Source organism: Manihot esculenta, chromosome 18 (assembly GCF_001659605.2).
Source record: "Manihot esculenta cultivar AM560-2 chromosome 18, M.esculenta_v8, whole genome shotgun sequence".
NCBI classification, from domain to species: domain Eukaryota; kingdom Viridiplantae; phylum Streptophyta; class Magnoliopsida; order Malpighiales; family Euphorbiaceae; genus Manihot; species Manihot esculenta.
This window is the reverse complement of record NC_035178.2, coordinates 24,902,228-24,925,089: the sequence shown is the minus strand read 5'-3', so window position 1 is coordinate 24,925,089 and position 22,862 is coordinate 24,902,228. Positions and strand designations below refer to the sequence as shown.

Here is a 22,862-nt window from a genome sequence, read left to right as displayed (position 1 = left end):
TCAATGGCTCTCCTATCATCTGCTCCCAATTCACTGGTTATCATCCTAACTGCTCTGAGATAATCAAATGGATCATCTCCCGTGTTGTATTTAGGAGCATCCAATTTCAAGTACTCCGTCATTTGGACTTTACCTCCAGATGAGCTAGGGTCATGTCTGTCACCAACAGGGGCTACTGGTTCTGGTGGTAGAGGTGCTGGTTCATTTGGCTCTAGGTGTACTGCACTTGGATGGGTAGGGGAAGAGGGATACATAGGATATGGTGGATAGTAAGGATAAGGCATATAAGGCATATAAGGAGGATATGGCACAAAACTCGAGTACTCCGACATACCTTCCATCGGATACTCTGGATAGCCAAAACCTGAGGTCTGAGCACCTCCCTGCGACTCTCCCATACCTTCCTCAAAACTGCCTATACCTATGTTGTCATCTCTAGACTGATCAATCTCCATAGCTTCCCTCCTTTCCTCTGATCTTCCTCCCCTAGCTGTTCCTCTTCTGCTCTCGTCGACAGACCTTCTAGGGTCTATTGACGTACCTTCCCTGCTAGATCTCTGAGACCTTGCCCTTGGCAATGCAGGAGGACGAGCAGCTGGTCTCTCACTCTCTGGTGGGACTCCAGTCAATCGAGCTGATCGACGAGTTCCTCGCATCTTTACTCTGGAAACACAACATATAACATACCACTTTAGCACATAAACATCACATAGCAAGCATACACATACTTCACTCATGGCATATCATAGCAGATAGGACTCAAGACCCTATCCTAGTGGACATGATTGCCTATTGTGCTTGACCACTTCTACCCTGTCTGAGCCCAACACTGTCTCTATAGGTCCGATCATGTGAACCTAGGGCTCTGATACCAATCTGTAACGACCCCAAAATGGACCGTCACCGGCGCTAGGATTCAGGTCGGCTTAAGGCCGCCAGAACCCGTAGCAAGCCTGCTATACTCTCTGTGTACCTGTAAACCTCTACATGATCATACATTTTCTGTGAAAATAAAACTCTTTTCTGCACCAAGGCTTAACCTGTGCATGCACTATCTGTACTCTGTACTCATGTACTCTGTACTCTGTACTCTGTATCCCTGACTAGAGCTTGCTCTAGATGGGTTATCTCATACCTGTTAAGCCTGGTTTTCACATACAGGAAAACATATATACATATACAGATCATGTACAAAACATACATTACTAGGTCAAGCAACAACTATTACATCTCTTTAATATTACATGTCCACTCTAAGCTATTACAGATCTCTTTACTTTTCCTGTACTCTGCTGGACTGTCCCTGTACACTGAACACTGAACCTGCAAAACTGGGGTTAAGGGAGTGGGATGAGCTCTATAGCCCAGTGAGTAGAACAGTAAAACATCTCAGTAAAATATGATCTCATGGAATGCACCATAGCACAGACAAGCCACATCAAGAGTAAACCTGTCACCACATAGTCCCAGTAACTCTGTGCCAGGGCGTAGAATCGAGCACCTGGTCTTCCTGTCATATATGTATATGTGTATATAACACCTCTGTACTTACCATTGCCAGGGCGTAGTCAAAGGCTCCTGGACTTTGCTATACCTGCCAGGGCGTAGTCAAAGGCTCCTGGACTTCACTATACCTGCCAGGGCGTAGTCAAAGGCTCCTGGACTTCCTGTCTGAGACTATTGGATCATTCAGCATTCACTCACATCACCAAATAACAATGCAATGCAACATATTCGTGAATACTAATGCAATCAACCTATGGCATAAATATGATGCATGAGATATGCTAAAAGCAGTTTGTGGTTCAATTAAAAGTCATAAGTTTAGTTCCACTCACCTCTGGCTATCTGGACTGACTGACTCTGCAGGCTCTGAACCTCTGGAGCAGTACTCACTGCTGCTCTCTCTGGTTCCTCTGGTCTGTACCTATCCAGATGGACTCAAATGAGGGACCAAACAAGCGTAGAAATAACTCTCTTAAACTTCCCCAAGAATCCCCTTAAACTCACTCAACTATCTATGCAAAGCATGCAAAAGAAAGCTGGACAGGACACTTTCGGCGGCAGGTTCGGCGGCCGAATGTCCTCTCCAGAGACGAAACTCAAGCACCTTCGGCGGCACCTTCGGCGGCCGAATCCCCCAAACAGAGCCGAACATGCAAAACAGGCTGTGGTAGCCAAGCCACCATGCAAGAGGTTCGGCGGCCGAATGAACCTTCGGCTGCCGAACCTGAGTTCATCCAGAACTCAGCTTCAACGGCAAACCATCTCCTCCTTCCCTTCACTCTCTCCAAACATGCATACCTCATCTACTCAACTCACATATACACAAGTATATGGTCACAGGGGTCCCAAACTTATCTAATAACCCCAAGCAACAAATCAAACATAACACAGAAACATGTATACATGCATATCTCAGCAAAACTCCCCTTTAAAACCTAAACATGCATCACTCCCATACAACCTTCAGAAAACATAGAAACATGGTCAAGAGCATCACTTACCTCCTGAAGCAAGAGCTAAACACTCTGACCAAGGAAAAACGGACCAACTCTTCTCCACCTCTCAAACTCTCTCAAACACTTAGCTTTTGTTTCAAACTTCCAAAACCTTTGAAAAAAAACAAAGTTCACTCTTCTGTATGAGCAGCTCAATAGCCTTTGCAGATGAGTCATGAGAGACGTGGCCTATTCCATGGCAAGAATCTGAGGCCAACATCTGTCAAAATCCATGACTCAGCTGGCTGGCCAACTCATCTTCGGCTGCCCAATCACATGCAAGATCATGCAACGTGCGGGGGCCGAATTAAAGCCTCGGAAGCCGAACCTTGAGCACTTTCGGCGGCCGAACTTATCTTCGGCGGCCGAACTTGGCTCCTCTGCCTTGGTTCATTTCAACTCAAAACTCACTTTCATTAACCTTAACACATCAACACCAATCACACTACGGAGTAAAACATAAATATAGAATTTTGACACCCCGGATTCCACCAGACAACAGGAATTCCGGTGCCGGACTCTAGCCGGGTATTACAGGTAAGCATGGATCCTCACCTCTCCTTATGTTTTAAGCATGGTTTAAAGAGTTTAAGAGGGTGTAATGGCATGTTATAGGGTAGATCTTGAAGTTGAGTATATGTTGCTCATATGCCATATTTGATGCTTTGATGATGTTTGTGGAGTTTGAACTAGTTTTTAAGCTCCTATATGCATGGAAAAGAGGATCGGCATGTTATAGAAAGTTGGTATGCATGTTGAGTGTGTTTGGTTTAGTTTTGGGAGGCTGAAAATGCATGTTGACCCGAGTTCTACCTTCTGGGCAAAACTCAGGTTCTGCCGCCGAACCCCTTGAGGAGGCTGTTTTGGCTGCCTAACCTTGCCCCCGAAAGTTGAGACTTTCGTCTCTGGAGGGAAGGTTCGGCCGCCGAACATGCCGCCGAAGGTGGGTGACTTTCGGCTCTGGAAGGTTTTTTAGCCCCCGAACCTTGCCCCCGAAAGTTTGGACTTTCGGATCTGAAAAAGACTTTCGGCCGCCGAAGGTGCCGTCGAAAGTGCCTGAGTTTCGACTCTGGAGGGAGTTTTGACTCTGGAGGGGCTTTCGGCCGCCGAACCTGCCGCCGAAAGTGCCCTGTCCAGCCTTCCTTTGGCCATTTTTTCATGCATGTTTATGATGTTTTAGGGGGCTTTTGGGGAGATGTTTATAGCTATGTTAGCGTATATTTGGTCCTCATTTGAGTCCACCTGTGTAGGTGCGGACCCGAGGAACCAAGGAGGCCCACAGAGTTAGAGTTACAGAGACTGTTCAGCAGTTGACAGAGGTGAGTGGAACTGAACTATGTTTTCCATTAATGAAAGCTTTTAGCATGATTCATGCATCATAAATGCCATGTGATATTAGGGTGTATTGCATTGCATTAGTGTTCACAAAGATGACGCATTGCATTATTACTTGTTGATGGGGATGGACACATAGTAGGACCCTTTAGCCCTCTGATGTTTATGGTTATGTAACAGAAGTCCTGAGGAGCCCCTTGAGGGCCGGGCACAGAGATTATATGCATGTAACAGAAGTCCTGAGGAGCTCCTTTGAGGGCCAGGCACAAAGCAGAGGGATTTTTGGGTCAGTCCGTCCGTGATGTGATTTGCTTGTGATGTGGCGCATTTCATAATAGCATGTTTTAAATGATTTTATTGTTCTGCTCACTGGGCTATAGTAGCTCACCCCTCTCCTTAACCCCATGTTTTCAGGGCCATAGAGAAGGCAGAGGAACGGCAAGGGTAAAGTCTAAGTGTAATAGTATAGAGTAGAGGACATGTAATGTACAAAGAGATCATGTAAAAGTCATGTAATGTATATTGAGTTAATATTGTGCTTGGCCCTAGAATATGTTTAAATCCCTTTGTATATGATCCTTATGTCATGCTTTATGATGTATTATGATGAGATCCAAGCTTGATGTATGATGATGACCCATCTAGAGCATATGATGAGAGCTCAGTATGGGGTTTGATGTTTAGAGGATAGTGCATGCATAGGTCAAACTTGGTGAATGATAAAATTCAAAATTTTTATGGAAATGTATGATCATATATAGGATTTATCAGGTACACAGAGTTCACAGTAGGCTTGCTACGGGTTCCGGCGACCTTAAATCGATCTAAATCCTAGCGCCGGTAGCGGTCCGGTATCCGGGCTGTTACAGATATAATGAAATATCTGGTCAATATTGAATCACAAATATAACATATAATGTCCATTAATTAAATATCTATCAGTATTAAACTCACAAAGTATAAAAGTTATTAAAAATATTTAAAATCAAATAGTTAATGTTCAATATTTTTCACCTTAGTGCCACTGCTAGAATAGGTTGGACTTATGCCTTAGACCCATTGGATACAACTAAGACAAAATTACTAACTTAAGAAAGAAATTAATAAAATTGAAAGCACTAGATTTTGTTGCTACAATTAATAAATTGTACAGACTAAACTGAAAAAGTAATAGTTGTCTTCAGAGTAAAAACAGTGGAAATCACTAATAGTAAGTTACCAACAATGCAAGCTGCTATGAGAATGGGCATTTGAGAGGTTCAAATAGCTAATATTATATACTTAACTAACTATAATGAAACTTGTAATTTCACCAATCATCATCAGTAAAAATATATCAGTAGGTATTTCAAGCTAACAAAACATATAAAGAAATGATACTAAAGTGGAAATTCTCAATTCAAATTAATAACCAACAATTTCACTTCCATTGAAATATTTATATTTAAGAGAAGCCATTGAAAAAGAATTGTCCAAAACAAAATTAAATTATAAAACAAGGACAATGGTTATGCAATTTTCAATCTGTTATTTTATTTTTCCAATGCAAAAGTAGTGTGCGGCAAAATCTATACATTTATATTTAATCGATGAATTAAATCGGTATATTAATGATTTACTCAAATTGAAAGAAAGATCAACCTTGCGTCTGCTTCGTTTGCTCAGTCAATGGAAGACTCAACGGACTATCTGCTTCGAGTATGCTCCACCAAGATTCTATTTTGAATCCGCTCAACCTCACGATAAACAACGACATTTCAATAGAGGTTCAAACTCGACTAGGTCTTTTTCATCTCTGTAAACACAATAAAAATAAGAGGTTTTCTATGTTTGAGTGAAATTTTTAATTATGTTTTATCTTTTAATAGTTTATTAGATGGTTATGGAATTTTTTTTATTAAAAGCAATTTTACCATTTTATTTTAAATTTTAAATTAATGATAGTTTTTTTATTAAAGTTACCAAAGAGAATATAAATTGAGAAAATAGAATATAAAATATTTATATTTATTTAAATACATTTAATATCATAATAAACTTCTGAATATAATTAATTACAATTTAATCTTTCAAATAATTCATTGTATTATTTTTAAATAATAAATTAAATTATTACACAAAATTTAATTGGAAGCTACTTATAATCGTCCCTGTAAATTGGAAAAAAAAAAAAAAACTCCCGTCGATATTTCGAATACAGATATATTTTCTAAAAGCTAAAGCTTCGTGTGGTGGCGGGTTCTTCCAACAAACACCTGTAAAGTCATGCATGGTGTTTTTTTCTATTTTTTTTATCTATTATTTTTAAAAATGGTGTAATTAATCTGCTTGGTCTTCCCTTTTATCCAGACCTCCCAAATGGCTTCGGTTGGTGGTTCAGCAAAAGCCCTCTCTGTGTTGGTTTTCCTTCTATTATTAATTAGCTTCTCCTTGTCGGCTTCTTCAGATTCAGGGAGAGTCTCCTTGGCATTATACTATGAATCGCTTTGTCCCTACAGTGCCAATTTTATCGTCAATGATCTTGTTGAGCTCTTTGAAGACGAGGAGCTTTTCTCCATTGTAGATCTCCACCTCTCCCCTTGGGGTAATGCCAAACTCAAAAGCAATGACTCCTTCGTTTGCCAGGTATGTAAAATTTTGATGTTTCATCTCTGATTATGATATGTTGTTTCTGTGGTGGTGGTTCATGGGGAATTTCATTTTTTTTTTTAAATTATTGCAGCATGGTCCTTCCGAATGCCTCTTGAATACCGTGGAAGCTTGTGCAATTCATGTTTGGCCTCAGCTGGTGAGCCTTTCTTATGGTTATTTTCAATTATCTGAGGAGAATTTTGTTACCATGTTTCGTTTTGTTGCTAGTTTGCAGAAACTATGCAACTATAATTTTAGCGATCTTTAGACCGGATAATTTCATCCTATTCAATGCTAAAGTCCAGTCTAATTGTTTGATTATTGAAAAGATGTATTACGTTTCTGGAGTATTTTCCTTAGAAAGATAGAAACTCTTTAAGGGTTCATTTGTTTGCTTTGGAGATTGAATGGGAATTGAAATCGATGTCTACTGTACCGACATGTCCTTTCCATTTTCATTTTCATTTTTTCTGAAAATAAACTGTCATTTTATTGGTACATGGTGTATGCTTTATTTTCACGAAATTCAAGTTATTTAAAATATGAAAAATATGATTATAAAAAAAAAAAACGTTCGCATTCCTTGTGTGCTAAACAAGAAAATGAAATTTTACACCTGGAAAGAAGAATTGTGACCTAAAGTTTGTAACATTGCTTGTTTTAGAAATTGAAATGTTTACATTTGTTTTTGGTTAAAATACATATTATACTCTTGTACTATTGAAACTTACCCATTGAATATTCAACAAAAAAAATCAAAACATATTGAATATCTAAACTTATAAAAATTATAGCAATTAAATGTAAATTCACAATTTGATGCCAAAAAAGTTTGAAATGGCTCATTTATTGTTGACTCTACTTAATTTGGTTAATGGATTATAAATTTTGCTTACTGTGAACAAAATTGTTATAGAATGATAAAGTTATTCTTATCTTATTAAAGGAAACTCTGTCATCTTATAAAAATTTTGGCCACATTTGGCAAAAAATAAAACATAATCAGTATAAAGTGGATCCTCTGTGACTTTTTTTTTTTTGATGAGATATGGTTATTTTGTATTAAGTTGTTATTTATTTTATATAAGTTTAGGTTTTTGATATAGAGACAATTGCCAAAAGACCCGGTACCATAATGTTGCTTGTCTCTTTAAAAATTAATGGAATTGACACGTCACTTGACACATCAACACCATATCATCATGTCACGTCAGCAATTTTAATTTTTAGAGTACAATTGGTAATAATTTAAATGTTCAGGGTAGGATTATTAATTTTTTTTTAAAAGAACAGAGTTTAATTGGCAAAAAAATAGTATAGGGTGAAATTGCAAAAAAAAAACTAAAAAGACAAGGTTTTTTTTGGGAGTTATCTATTATATTAATCAAATTCGAAATTAATCCATATATTATCAATTTTTTTTTGAAACCTATTCTGATTATTATTATAATAATTTAGAGTGCATTTGGAGTATCTTTAAAAGTTAGGATTTAATTAGCAAAAAAAAAGTATAGAGTGTAATTGCAACAAAGTTAAAAGTGCAAGGTTTTTTTGGTGATTCTCTTTTTATGATTTTAGTAGGTTCATTCTAAATGCACAGGGTGTAAACTGTAAAGTCTGTTATTGTATTTAGCCCTTTTTTTTCTTTACGTCAAGTTATTAACCTCAGTGGCATATATTTGATGCAGGAGGATCATTTTCCTTTCATCTATTGCATTGAGGCTCTGGTGTATGATCGCAAATTCACCCAATGGGAATCATGCTTTGAGACATTGGGTTTGGACCCAAAACCTATAGCTGATTGCTACAGTAGTGGATATGGCAAAGAGGTTGGTTTCCATACTGATTGTCTTGCAATTTTGGCAATCAACTAATTGTCAAGTTTATTTTTTGGAATACTGCAATTTATTATTTATCTGAACAAGGGAGAGTCTCCTTAATTTGAGGTAATTGCTTGAATTTTCAGTAATCAGTTTTACATATTAAGTTGACTTTATGAATATATGGATATTATACACAGTTTAGAGGAATTGAGTTTTTATAAGCCGGAACATTTTCCTTGATTTATGTGCAAAAAGATTGCAGTTAAGTTTTCAATTTTGTGATTAATTGTTTTTATGCTTCAATGAAATGTTATAATTGCTTCTCATGTATATGACAATTCAGGCTCACTAACTTGAAGGAGATCTAACTTCTTTTGTGGCACAAGCAGGGAAACAACTTCAATCAAAATGATTGCTGTTAGAATGTAGATCTAAATGTTGTGACATTTTCTGCTGCTATATATTGACCTGAATAGGCATATGAAGAAGCTTTAATTAATGCAAGTTGCTATCAATCGGGCTGAAAGCTTAGTCATTCAGGAAGTTCTCCACTAGAGATTTTATGTCTATGTACTTTAGGAAGAAATTAGGAAATAATCTATCGAATATATTTTCATTATTTAGGGTATTTTATGGTGTTTGACTTCATAGATGAGGTTAGGGTTAGGGTTATTTCTTTATATAAATTTTGTTCGCGGGTTTCTAATGTTGGATTCTGTTATTTGACAATTGACAATTAATTAAGTTAGAGCGCATTGTTTTTTCTTCTTTGGGTTAGTCTATTGGTTTTACATCACTTAGACAAGAAATTAAGAAAGCCAAAGCTAAGGGGACTTGCAGTCAGGCCAATGGATAACTATGTTGACAGGGTGTATTTATGAATAATTTATTCGTGGATGAGTGAGTTAGCCAAGGGGAAAGAATTTTTGTAGTTATTTCTATTCAACTATTAAATTCCATCTAAAATTTTTTTCATTTGACTGCAAATCGTCAAGGAGAGGGATGCCAAAGGTGAGTCTAGTGACTAGCAACTGATTTCTTTATTTTGTTTTCGAGTTACTTCTTTTCTATTAAAAAGTATTACAGGAAAAACAGAGGTGAACTTTTCATTTAATATCTACAAAAGGAAATGAACTTGATATTTCTGAATGCTATGTCCCTACTTTTCTTCTTTCTCCATTTAATTAGAATATATTTCATTAATTTAGATTTTATTTTGGTGGACCTTTGCAATTAAGTTAGTATACATTATGGTTCTCTTACCCAGTGACGGACCTAAGGAGGGGGTTGGCAGGGTCATTGCCCTGAAATTTTAATTTTTAAATTGCTAGGTTAATATGAGTTTATTTGTAATAGAATGCTACTTTTAGTCCCCTGAATTCTTAAAAAAAGTTAGTAGATTGATTTTTTTCATTGGTCTAACTATCTAAAAATTTAGTAAGTTTACATTTAATTAATTGGAATTATATTGTTACAAAAAAATATAAATCTAATTCTAGTTAAAGTAGTATAATTATATTGAACTAATGCATACTTTGGTCCTTAAATATAAATACTACGTTAGTAAATATTTTATCCATAAGTGTAAATTTTACGTTGGCCCCCCTGAGTATAAATATTGCTTCCGTCACTGCTCTTCCATCCCCCCTCTTCTTCTTATTTTTCTTCTTCTCCTCCTTTATTGTATGTTTCTCAATCATGTGATAGGATAATTGGACTAGATCACAAGCTTGCCACTGGGTTAGGCAAAGTCAAGTTAATGGCAAGCCCAAGCTAATGCATGACGAATTGGTTGATCGCAAGTTGGAGCTTGGCCTAATTAAATCTTAAAATCTAACAACTGCTACTATAAAAGTACACAATGAGTTCAGGCTATACTTTTCTTTTTCCCATCTTTTTTTTTTCTGAATTCCTTTTAACTTCGTTGAACTTTGTGTTGGGCCAAACTTTTACTTTCAACTAAAATGCTCTATTCAAAGAACAAGAGTTAAAAAAGAAGTACATCATGAGTTTATCCTATTCTTATTTCTGATCTCAAATCAATTAACCTATAATCCCGAATTAGAATGCAATTGGCTAAAAGTATTACATAAACGAATTAGTTTGCAATATATATTTCTACAAAAACATATAAAATGTTAACTACATAGAAACAACAAATCATATTAAAGATGTGCACTGATAAATATTAGGAAATTATAGAATATATTTATTTGGGTGGGGTTTGAGCTTATCACTTGGATCACTAATCAGGCTTCATTTTCTCAACTAAGTTTAGTTCAAATTGAGTCAACATAAAGCTTAACCTAAATGTTTTTGGCCAAGCAAATTGGGTTTTGATGTAGCTCAGTCCAATTTATGGTTATGTAACTGGCTGGTAAGAAGAAAATGAAATGGCAAAAGAAGGGCTAAAATCTCCTTGGTAGTTTTGTTAGTTTGTATTGATACCTTTTATGTTAAAATTGTCATAGATTTCCTTCATAAACAAGGTAAATTGATTGGATATTAGTGCTTGAAGAGGCTTTCTTTGTGGAAAGAATCTTTTTTTTTTGGGGGAAGATTAGTTCTTTGTGTCTTGTCTTTCAATCTCCTATGGCCCTTCTCATTCTAGCTATCATGTTTGAATAGTTATTAGATTCCTATTTGGTTTAAATCTTGTTTTCACTAGGGATTCTATTATTATAGAAACACTAAGAACCAGTTATAGAATAACGTAGAGATTAGGTTGGTAAATGAACCAAGTTGCTTGTGAGATATTTGAGACTCGATTGGATAAAAGCTCGAATTTGGCTGGACTCTTTTTGTAAATGAGCCAAGCTGGAGTCTAATTTTTACAAACTTGAGCTTGTAGATGTTTGACTTGTTAAGACTTGAGGGCTCTTTTAGTAATTAGTTTGTGAGCTAAATATGAAATGCTTGTTTAACTAAAACTTATTTAGTTTTAAATTTATTAATTTTAAACTAAAATTCATTAGAGTTGTAAATAAATTGAGTTGCTTGTGAGCTATTTGAGATTTTGCTTGATAAAAGCTCAATTCATTTTGACTTGATAAGAACTCAGCTCGATTTAGCTTGTTTGCTAAACAAACCAAGTTTGAGCTTATTATATTTTGCTTGTTCGAAATGTGTTAACCTTGAGTTTTGCTCGAGCTTGAAAAAAATCCTGACGAACCAAACTTGAGCTCTTCAATACTCAACTCGGCTCAATTTGTTTACACCCATAACAAAGATAGAGTAGAGAGAGAAGAGGAGAAAGAAGAGAGAGAAAAAGAAGATTAGAGAGAAGAGAGATATATTGTGTTATGGATAATTCTTGATTATTGAATGAGGAAATACCGGGCTGAACAGTTATTTCTCTTTTCCCTCCAGGAGTTAGCTTCTAACTAAATAACTAACTCGTGATTATTTTGCTCCAAAACCCATTTAACTTTTGTTGACTTCTCCACACTATTTACATTTCATTTCTGCTATCCTCTGCTCTACTCTTATTCCTATATTTCCTTTTACAATATGTAACAATTCTCGATCCTTGAGAGCCTTCTCCTCCTTAAGAATGTTGGAACTTTGGAAATTGAGGTTGAATCATTCCAGACACTAACATGTGAGAAACCAGGTTTTCTTTCTCAACTTTCTGAGGGTATCTATAGGGTTGACATTTATTTTTCTGGTGTTACGTAACAATTGTGGTTATGGGGTCTGAAAGGGCCAATGGAGGTGATATGTTTGGTTTGTCAAACACTATTAAGAGTACTTGTATAAATGTTATATCTCAGGAGCAATATTGCCTTTAGCAAGGCTGAGTGATAGTGCCTTGTTGAAGTAAGCTATGTTATTCCTCAGTAGGAATAAAATGAATACAATAGAGCAGCTGTAAATGGAAATTAGCTCCTTGCTTCTGTAGTAATTGAGGAAGAGTCTCACATTGGAGCTGCTTACATTCAGTATTTCCTTCTTTGATTCCTTACAAAGTCAGTGGCCTTTCTTCTTTCTGTAATATGACTTGCAAGTTCTGAGAATCATACAGGATAGACTTAACTCTTCTTCCACTCAACTCCCAAAATTACATCAAGTACTCCTAGATCCGAAATTCTCAATGGAAATAAGAACTTATGCCCATTCATCTTCCATTTGAAATCCAGCCAGAGAGTAGAACATGGTAACTTTCTCCTATCAGCCATTGGAAACTGTACTAAACTTCGGTGTTTTTGTGACCTTTCATCAATGGAATTGTCAGTACTCCCACTATCAACTAAAATCATCAATTGGTTGCCCTTGCTGCTGCCAATTATTGTTTTGTATCTTCTCCTTGCCCACCATCTATTGCATGAACAGACAAATATCCTGTTCAATGTCAAGACCTGCACCACCCACGTCATCCTCAACACTGTCTTCTATTTGCCTTTCAGTTTCTTGATTATCAGTCTGTATGATAGAGTTAGAAACTTAAATATTTACTGCAAGAGAATGAAATAAGGAAGATATTTGCATTAAGCTTTCTCACTAAAAGAAGAACCCAATTGCAGGAGTTATCTCCCGTCTAACAGTGTTAGCCAGGCTAAGCAAAGAGAATTACAAAGAAAAGCGTACCCTCCTTCCTCTAATTATTCTTATTTATATAGATTCAATTACCAGCTTTCTACTTATCCTGTGATTGCGAGATTCTTGGTAACAATATAACCAACTTCTATTCCTCTGCCAGTGTCCTTCCTTAGAAGATTCCTTTGTCTCAGCCCCCATTTTGTTGTTTCTGAATCGTTTCCTATAATAGACCCTCAATGGAATGGGCTTTGGGCTTGGGTTCATAATTTGATCTGCAACAATACCATCCCATTAGCAACAGACCTGTCCCCAAGGCTGAAATCAGGAATTTTGATGAACAGAATCGAAATAGTTCATCCAAGAGGCATTCTCAGAAGTTCTGATCTTCCATTTAACTAAGAGTTGCTGTACTGATTGACCTTGAATAGACTGAAGGCGACTCTCAAGAATAGCTTCAGGCTCACAATTGCTTTCATTATTTCTAACCCGTTAGGTATCTCAGTTAGAATAGGATGTTGGCAAATTGTTCTTTTCAGCTATGAAACATGGAAACCTGGGTGTATTTTGGATTCTAGTGGCAATTGCAGACAATAGGCAACAGGTCCTACTTTTGAGATAATATGGAAAGGACCAAAGTACCTAGCAGCTAATTTTTTACAGATAGAACGAGTCAAGGAACTTTGTCTGTGTGGCCATAGTTTGAGAAAGATGGAGTCGTAGACATTGTACTGAACTTCCTGAATGCTTCCATCATTCTTTGCTGTGCTCGGCGAAGATTGTATGCGAGCTGCTTTAATAGCTCGTCTCTAGTTAATAGTCCTTGGGCCACACTCTTCCGTTTTAATCTCCACGGAAGGAATTATCGTAAGGTAGGGGAGGCCGGCTGTAGACTAATTCAAAAGTTGTGGCATGAGCAGCTGAATGGGGACTTGTGTTATACCAATATTTGGTCCAATGTAACCGTGAACACCATTGTCTTGGTTGTTTAGAAGCAAAACAGCGGAGATGCATCTTTAGTCCTCTATTCAATACTTCGGTTTGGCCATCGGTTTCTAGATAATAGGTTGTGCACATGTTCAACTGAGTTCCTTTAAGTTTGAATAATTCTATCCAGAAATTACTGAGGAATATAGGGACCCGATCATTGACTATGGATTTGGGAATTCCATAAAGTATGACCACCTCCTTTAAAAATGCGACAACTACTGTTTTTGCTAACAACTGTTCACCTTGAGAGTCGACAATACCACCTCGTGTGGGCATCACCGACAACAAGAACACTGCGGTGAAGGGACGTGTGAGCCTCAAAATTGGTGGCATCGCAAAGGCATATGCGATCTACCGGAATCGCACAGCGGCCCTCTCTCGCTACCTTGAAGAAACTAGATTTTGCGTGCAATCACCACGCATGGCCTTTGCCTTCGCCGAAGATAGGCATGCTTTGGTCGCTGGGCCTGTCACGTTGCCCATAGCTGGTCAATATTGAGTCTTCTCGTAGTGGCTGCAATGCTGAAACAACTCTGCAATATACAATAAATTTAACATTTAGTAGTTTAGTCTCTCTGATTTCAAGTTGATATTTCACCACTCAAAAACCCAACTCAGAAAAAAGGGAGTTCCAACCCCTGTTGTCTATCCCCTGCTGAGGGATTTGTGGTTTGAAATATAAATATAACTCTACTGTTTCTCTTCTTCACTCCTTTACTCTATCAGACTAAAATGCAAATTCCCTTTCTATAATATGTAGCAGATTTCTTGTATAATATGCAATAGATTCCTACTTGGTTTTGACTTATTGAAAAGCAACATATTCCTTCATAAATAGGGTTATATAAAAGAATTTGTTGCTTTTCTTGTTCTCTTTCCTGTGGAAGTGTCAATGCTGGAGTCATTTGGTCTTTTTCGGTTACATAAACACGCCTAGTATTTGACTCTCTTGCCATAATATCTATATAGTTTGTTAATGTTTTGGTTTGTGATTTTAGTCCTGTCTATCTTTGAGAATAATTTATTGTAATACTGTGTGTCAATTATATTTTACTGAAGTATTTACAATCCTTAGATCGCTAGGATTAGAAGAAAGGTGAACTATATATATATTATTTTCATTGTGGTGTTTGTATTTTAATATCTTCGTACCTATTATATTTCACTCTTCTATTGTTGGTTGGTAAAAGACAAGTTATCAATGGGTTATATCGTTTATCTTGGTCCTGGCAATGCACTTAAAAAAGGTGAATCTTGGTAACACTATTGGCACAATTAATATGCTCATTTAACAATTTTGACTGCTTTGCAACTCTAGAAAAGTCTCTTATTTGTCGCACATTTTACGTTGGTGTGAAAAAATTGAGAACCATGTGTGACAAAACCACTCACAACATATCAAATAACTTCACCCTTATTATCTAATTACTAAAACCTGTTAAGGAAAGAGTTCTTTGCAGCATGCGGCTTGGAGAAGTTCATCCAACTATTAGAAATCTATGCATCTAACTTATTGTAAAATTTTTGGCCTTGGCCTTGGTCAGTATGGAAGGTGGCCCTGTTACACTGGCTGCAGTGGTTGCGGCAGAGAAATCCGCTACTCACATGGGAACAACTTAGGGAGGAATGGATGCAGAGGCATAGTGATGATCTTTCAGAAAACCCCTACGAGCATTTGGTAGCTCTCAAGCAGAATATGTGGATGACTTTGTGGCTCGGGCATCCCTGGTTTTGGATGTGACGGATAAGCAAAGCCTGGGATTCTTCTTGAATGAATTAAGGGAGGACATACGGCTGCGGCTACGTTTGCATGAGACCACCGACTTGTATAAAACAATGAAGTTGGCCAGAGAGAAGCAAAAGGGTTTTAGCCATAGGTTGGGCCCGGGCACTACGGGTCCACAGTTCTTAAAAGGCTCGGGTGGGACACAGAACCAACAAAAGTGGGATGGGCTACCTTCTAAGCCCCTAGATAATGCAGCCCGTCCAGGGAATAAAACCCTAACCCAACTTATCGGTGGAACAAAGGCACCAATCATTCCCATCAAGTCTAGAGGTTCTCGGCAGTAATCTCATCAACAGTACCAGGAGATGAGAGCGAAAAGATTGTGTTTCAAATGCCGACAGCCATGCTCTCCTTTGCATGAGTGTCTAGGCAAGACTAATAGGGCTATCATTGCCACTGAAGAATCATTCACAGAGGAGAGTGAGATAACTGAAGTGGATAAACAAGAAGAAAGAATGATTATGGCAGAAATTGATGAAGCCCATTTCTTTAATATGGAGTTACCGATGTATTCGGTGGGTGGAATCCAGAGGCTGAAAACAATGAAGTTCAAGGGCTCGATAGGGGTACGATAGGTGGTGATACTCGTGTATAGTGGGGCGACACAATTTCGTTTCAACGGAATTAGTGAAGCAAATGGACTTTTCCATTATAGAGACCCCAGTTTTCAATGTGAAACTAGGCGATGGGTGTCGAGTAACTTTGTCGGGACTCTGTAAGCAGGTAGAGTTAAAGCTCTCAGATTATAAAATTGTAGCTGATTGTTATCAATTTCCCCTGGGAGGAGTGGATGTAATTCTCGGAGTTGCATGGTTGGAGACTTTAGGGGATATCCAGGTCAATTGGAAGAAATTGACGATGAAATTTCAGTCAGGAAGTCGAGAAGTTGTTTGTTTACTGAGAGATAATTCTCTGATACGTTCACCGGCCTCACTTAGATCAATCAAGAAGACTGGCAATGTGGACTTTGCAGCAATTCTGTGGCCTACAGACATTCAATTAACCATGGGAAATGTATGAAGTCAACTTATGGAATCCCAGAAGGAATTACAGAAAGTCCCTGGCAGTTTTGGCAAGGTTTTCGAAGAAATACAGGAGTTACCACCAGAACGTCGATCGGATCATTGTATTCCTTTGCATCCGGGTCTGGGTCCAGTATCAGTAAAACCTTATAGGTATGGCCATACACAGAAAGATGAGATAGAGAGATTGGTGAAAGAGATGTTGACGGCTGGAATCATACGGCCAAGCTCAAGCCCTATTCTATTGGTAAAGAAGAAAGATGGAAGTTGGCGATTTTGTGTGGACTATCGGCAGTTAAACAAGGCGATAATACCAAACAAGTACTCAATCCCAGTTATACAAGAGTTGCTTGATGAATTATTTGGTGCTAAGTATTTTTCTAAATTGGATTTAAAGTCCGGATATCGCCAGATTAGAGTTGCTGCTCCAAACGTCCATAAGACAGCATTCAGAACCCATTTGGGTCATTACGAGTTCTTGGAGATGCCGTTTGGATTGATGAACGCACCGGCGACATTCCAAGCTATCTTCAGACCATTACTGAGGAAGTCAGTGTTGGTGTTTTTCGACGACATACTTGTTTATAGCAGAAGTTGGCAAGCTCATATGTCACATTTAGAGCAGGTGCTAAGAATCCTTAAGGAACAACAACTACATGTGAATGGAAAAAAGTGTTTAATAAGAAGGACCTGTTGAATATCTAGGACACGTGATATCTGAGAAAGGAGTGGAGATGGATCTTGGAAAGGTTTCAGCTATAGTTTGATGGCCCATACCGAAATCCATCAAAGCAGTAAGGGGTTCCCCGAGCTTACGGGTTATTATCGAAGATTTATAAAAGGCTATGGTCAAATGGCACAACCTCTCACTTGGTTACTTAAAAAAGAGCATAGTGGTGGTTTTCACTAGAATAAGGAGGCGCAAAGAGCTTTTGAAATGCTTCAAAAAGCCATCATCTCAGCGCCTATACTTGCAATGCCAAACTTTCAAGAGCCTTTTGTGTTGGGATGTGACGCGTCCAGAATGGGAGTGGGGTAGTACTCGTGCAGCATCACCGACCCATTGCCTATTTCAGCAAAGCTGTCTCGGTAAAAACCATGGCTCATTCGGCGTATGAAAGGGAACTCATGGCAGTGGTTATGGTCGTTCAACATTGGAGGCCTTATTTGGTAGGCCAATGATTCACAGTACGCACTGATCAGAGAAGTCTAAAACATTTTATTTGTTGCTGCAACAAGCAAATGCTCCCACTTAACAATACTGGGTTTCAAGCCGCAATTGGTAAAACGACTTTTGAGGTAGTATATGGAAGACCTCCACTGAGCTTACAACATTACCTTTCAGGGGAGACGAGTTGAAGCAGTCTCACAGTATTTTGTGGATCGAGATGAAACATTAAGACAATTGAAATATAACTTGCATAGAGCTCAACAAGTGATGCAAAAGAATGCCAATAAGCATCGGCGTGACGTAGAATTTGTTGTGGGGGATCATGTTTTCCTTAAGTTAAGGCCTCACTATCAGCAAACCGTAGTTTCAAGAATCTGTTCCAAGCTATCTGCTCGGTATTTCGGTCCTTTTGAGATCTTGGCAAGAGTAGGCACAGTGGCTTACAAGCTTAAACTCCCCACTAATTCAAGGATTCACCCCGTTTTTCATGTGTCTAATCTAAAAAGGGTGGTAGGAAGTCATTCTATGACACAAGAAATTCCACCGCAATTGGAAGTTACTGAAGATGAAATGGTGGAGTCAAAACAAATCTGCCAATATAGAAAGATAGGAAGGGATATGATGGAGAAACGAGAACGTTAACCAACAATAAACAGGGAATAAGGAGAAGAGAATATGGAGAAGAGAATATGGAGAGGGATATTTGTGATTGTATTAATCAAAAATGGAATTACAGCAGGTAGGGAAAACAGAGAATGAACAAAAGATAAAAAATGATGACTGGTGTAAGCCAGCCCCCAGGACAAGCCCGAGCAGAGGAAATCCTCTGCTGATACAATGGATTCCAAAAAGATGGTTCCTCTCTCCTCATACATACTATTTATACTGACATTTCCTAATTAACTTGGTGGTGACGTGTCTCCTCCTTTTTCTTGATTCCCAAGGGTGATTCTCTTGGCAGCTTTACCTCTTCTAGTGTATACCCAATATGCCCCTGGAGTTGTAGCTGGATTCCTATCAGGATACTCAGCAAATTCCTCAAGTTTTAGTGAAGTGGAGAGGAAAAGATGTGGAAGAGGCAACTTGGATGGACTTGGCAGACTTCAAGGGTCAATTCCCATACTTTAGCCTTGAGGACAATGCTGTTTCTCAAGGAGGGAGTATTGATATAAATAGAAGCCTAAAGACTGATTCTATTGGGGCCTTAAAACAAGAAACTATAAGGTTTATTCTAGAAGGAATAAGAAACTGATGGAGCTCTTGACAGATAATCCCGTTGAAGAAGGAGAGCAAGACACTTGGCGAAAGTTTGTTACAGCAGGAGATTCCATTCCCACTTTTAAGGAGGAGAGGGAGGAGAATGAGAGCATCTTTGGAATATATGATTTTTGTTTTCAGAGCATTTTCCTTGCTGACAGAGAGGGGCAGGGCTCGGTTGAGTTGCTGCACGGGATACTGATCCTGGGGGCTGGTTGCAGTCTTGTTATTTTTTTATTCCTTATTGTTAGTCTTGCTTCTTGTGAACATATTTGTTTTTCTGAGTTGGGTTTTTGAGTGGTGAAATATCAACTAGAGAAAAGGGAGTTCCAACCCCTGTTGTCTATTCCCTGTTGAGGGATTTGTGGTTTGAAATATAAATATAACTCTACTGTTTCTCTTCTTCACTCCTTTACTCTATCAGACTAAAATGCAGTTTCCCCTTCTATAATATGTAGCAGATTCCTTGTACAATATGCAATAGATTCCTACTTGGTTTTGACTTATTGAAAAGCAACATATTCCATCATAAATAGGGTTATATAAAAGAATTTGTTGCTTTTCTTGTTCTCTTTCCTGTGGAAGTGTCAATGCTGGAGTCATTTGGTCTTTTTCAGTTACATAAACACGCCAAGTATTTGACTCTCTTGCCATAATATCTATATAGTTTGTTAATGTTTTGGTTTGTGATTTCAGTCCCATCTATCTTTGAGAATAATTTATTGTAATATTGTGTGTCAATTATATTTTACTGAAGTATTTGCAATCCTTAGCTCGCTGGATGTAGCATTAGAAGAAAGGTGAACCATATATATATATATATTATTTTCATTGTGTTGTTTGTATTTTAATATCTTCATACCTATTATATTTCACTCTTCTATTGTTGGTTGGTAAAAGGTAAGTTATCAATGGGTTATATCAGTTTGTCTTGGTCCTGGCAATGCACACTTAAAAAAGGTGAACCTTGGTAACACTATTGGCACAATTAATATGCTCTTTTAACAATTTTGACTGCTTTGCAACTCTAGAAAAGTCTCTTATTTGTCACACATTTTACGTTGGTGTGAAAAAATTGAGAACCATGTGTGACACAACCACTTACAACATATCAAATAACTTCACGCTTATTATCTAATTACTAAAACCTGTTAAGGAAAGAGTTCCTTGCAGCATGTGGCCTGGAGAAGTTCATCCAACTATTAGAAATCTATGCATCTAACTTGTAAAATTTTTGTTTAATGTTGATCTTGTCATCTTTGTTGCTTCTATCGCTCCTGGCTAGTCTCCTTGTATTCCTTGTTCAACAAATATAACTCGATATTTTGTTCATGAAAAAACTATTTCTTTAATTTTCTTTACAGTTCAGTAAGGTTTATTAATGTGTGATCCGCTAGATTTATAATTTGTGCCATCATGCAGCTTGAATTAAAATATGCCGCTGAAACAAATGCCCTGCGGCCTCCGCATCAATATGTGCCTTGGGTAGTGGTGGATGGACAACCGCTTTATGAGGTTTCTTACTTTAATCATGTTAATTATGTCAACATAAAGCGTTTGTTTATCAAATTCTGTTTCAAAACAAGGCTATGCGTGATCCAAGTATAACAGTACAACAGATGATATTTTATCTTCAATTTCAGAGAATTCTTGGTTTTTTGCAAGAAGTTTATTGGAGTCTATTAAAAAGCGTGATCTATAGAAACTATTATTGTTAATACTCGTGCTTGCAGGACTACGAAAATTTTATAAGTTACATCTGCAAGGCCTACAACAGCACTGCTCACGCAACAGCTTGCAGCGAAGCATCGCATTACACGACCCAAAAGGGTAAAGGAAGACCAGATGCTCCAGTTTCGTACAAGGAGAGAAAGATGTCAACACTGTCGGAACAAATTATATCCGCCATATCATTGTGGATGAAGAAGACATTGGGGCATGATTCAATATAGATATGCTTCTAACCTCCAATCAGCTGGTACTGTGTGTTGGTTTCCTTTTGAGTCTTGAGTTAATAAATTTCTATCTGGAGTTCAACAGCATTACTGTGTGTGAATTGTAGAATGCAATGCTTTTGGAGATGATTTTTAAGATAATATTGTAGTGCATATAATTTATGAGCACAAATTTAATATACATTACATATTTAATTATATGTTTTATATATTTGATTACCTAATACATTTCAAACTATAAAAAGTACACAATAAAATAAATTCATATTTGATCTGATTTCTTTTAGTCCTTGTTAAGAATTTTTTTTTTTTTTTTTAAATTTCATTGTACATTTTGTTAAAATTGTTAGAATTTTATAAAAAATGATTTTGTTTAAGATTATTTAAATTTTTAATTTTAAATTTATATTTTATTTTTAATTAATAATTATTTTTTATAAAAATTATTTTAATTTAATAGTAACTATTAATATTTAATGTATCTATAATTAATATTAAAAAATTTATTATATTATTTTATTAATTTTAAAAAAATAATTCTTGTATTTTTAATATTAAAAAATTATGTAAAATTTAAACTTTAAATATTATAAAACATTAATAATAATTTTTTAAGATGATAAAAATAATTGTTATTTTTGTTTAAAAATAATAAAAATGGTGAATAAATTAAATAATTTGAATTTTATTATTACTTTGTTTAATATTAAAAAAGTTAATTTTATTATATTTAAATTGATTTTAATTATATCTATTAAAATTAAAATTTGTATTTTTTTTCTACTTCTAAATATTAATATTTACTTTTTTAATCTCAAAATCTTGAAGTTAAATGGCCACCTCTTAACTATTAATTCTAATCCATTAGTTTCAGTAAGAGAAATATTTAATTCAAAATTTGAGAGGTTGATAAAATTATTTAAGTTTACAAATTTTATTATAATTATATTTAAATTTAAAATTTAAGTTGAAAAAAGTGTTTTGTGAATTATTTTATTATATTTATATATTATGTAAATAAATGTTATTAATAAAAAATTTAAAAATTTTAATTATTTTGCAATTTAATTTAAAATTTTAAAAATTAATATAATTCAATTCAAAATTTTTAAATTTATTTGTTTCCATCTCTGTCTAACATGATCTAAAAAATCATAACTTACCTCTTTCTATTTGCCACTAATTTCCATAAAAATTACAATAAATATCCTATTTATTAATTTTTTATTGTTTAAATACTTTATTAGATATCTATTATTATAAAAAATTATGCCAATATAATAAAAAATAAAAATTATAGTTTTACAATTGTACTATTAATATTCCGTTACAACTTAAGCCAGCACTTAGAGGTATAAGTATAGACATTTATTAAGATTAGACATAATTAAAATAAAAAAATAAAGAGAATTAAAATAAAAAAATAGAAATAAATTCTACTATAATTTCTTATACCAAACATATATTCTTATACCAATCAGATATAAATAAAGTATAATAGTAGAATTTTAGAAATTTAACATCATAAATTTAAGAATTTTGAGTTAAATTATATCAATTTTTAAAATTTTAAATTAAATTGTAAAATAATTTAAAATTTAAATTTTTTTTTTTTTATCAATAGAATTTATCCACGAAGCATATAAAACAATCCACGCTATATTTTGCTACATAAGTAAAACACACTGCCCTATCAAAATTTTAAATTTGGATATAGCCGTAACTTGGATATAGCCGTAACAAAGTTTGTAATTTTAAACAATTTTATTGCCTTTTATAATTTTGAATTAATTTACAAAATAATGAATTTTTTTTCATTCAAATAGCTCTTTCAATAATCTATTAATTTTAATTT

The 22,862-nt window shown here is 35.9% G+C and overlaps 1 protein-coding gene across 1 annotated transcript; it reads left to right on the top strand.

The window, feature by feature from the left end:
* Positions 1–5,981: 5,981 nt before the first annotated feature.
* On the top strand, positions 5,982–21,231 carry LOC110606642 (gamma-interferon-responsive lysosomal thiol protein). The gene is made up of 6 exons (XM_021745544.2): positions 5,982–6,093; positions 6,186–6,461; positions 6,559–6,624; positions 8,156–8,296; positions 20,475–20,567; positions 20,786–21,231. Exons 2-6 carry the CDS (start codon positions 6,195–6,197, stop codon positions 21,002–21,004), a joined length of 786 nt encoding a protein of 261 aa, XP_021601236.1. The 5' UTR covers positions 5,982–6,093; positions 6,186–6,194; the 3' UTR covers positions 21,005–21,231.
* Positions 21,232–22,862: the final 1,631 nt, after the last annotated feature.

Coding starts and splice junctions, on each gene's coding strand:
- LOC110606642 (XM_021745544.2), top strand. CDS start 6,195: ATGGCTTCGGTTGGTGGTTCAGCAAAAGCCCTCTCTGTGTTGGTTTTC. Junction 6,462..6,558: donor ATGACTCCTTCGTTTGCCAG/GTATGTAAAATT, acceptor AAATTATTGCAG/CATGGTCCTTCCGAATGCCT. Junction 8,297..20,474: donor GTAGTGGATATGGCAAAGAG/GTTGGTTTCCAT, acceptor GCCATCATGCAG/CTTGAATTAAAATATGCCGC.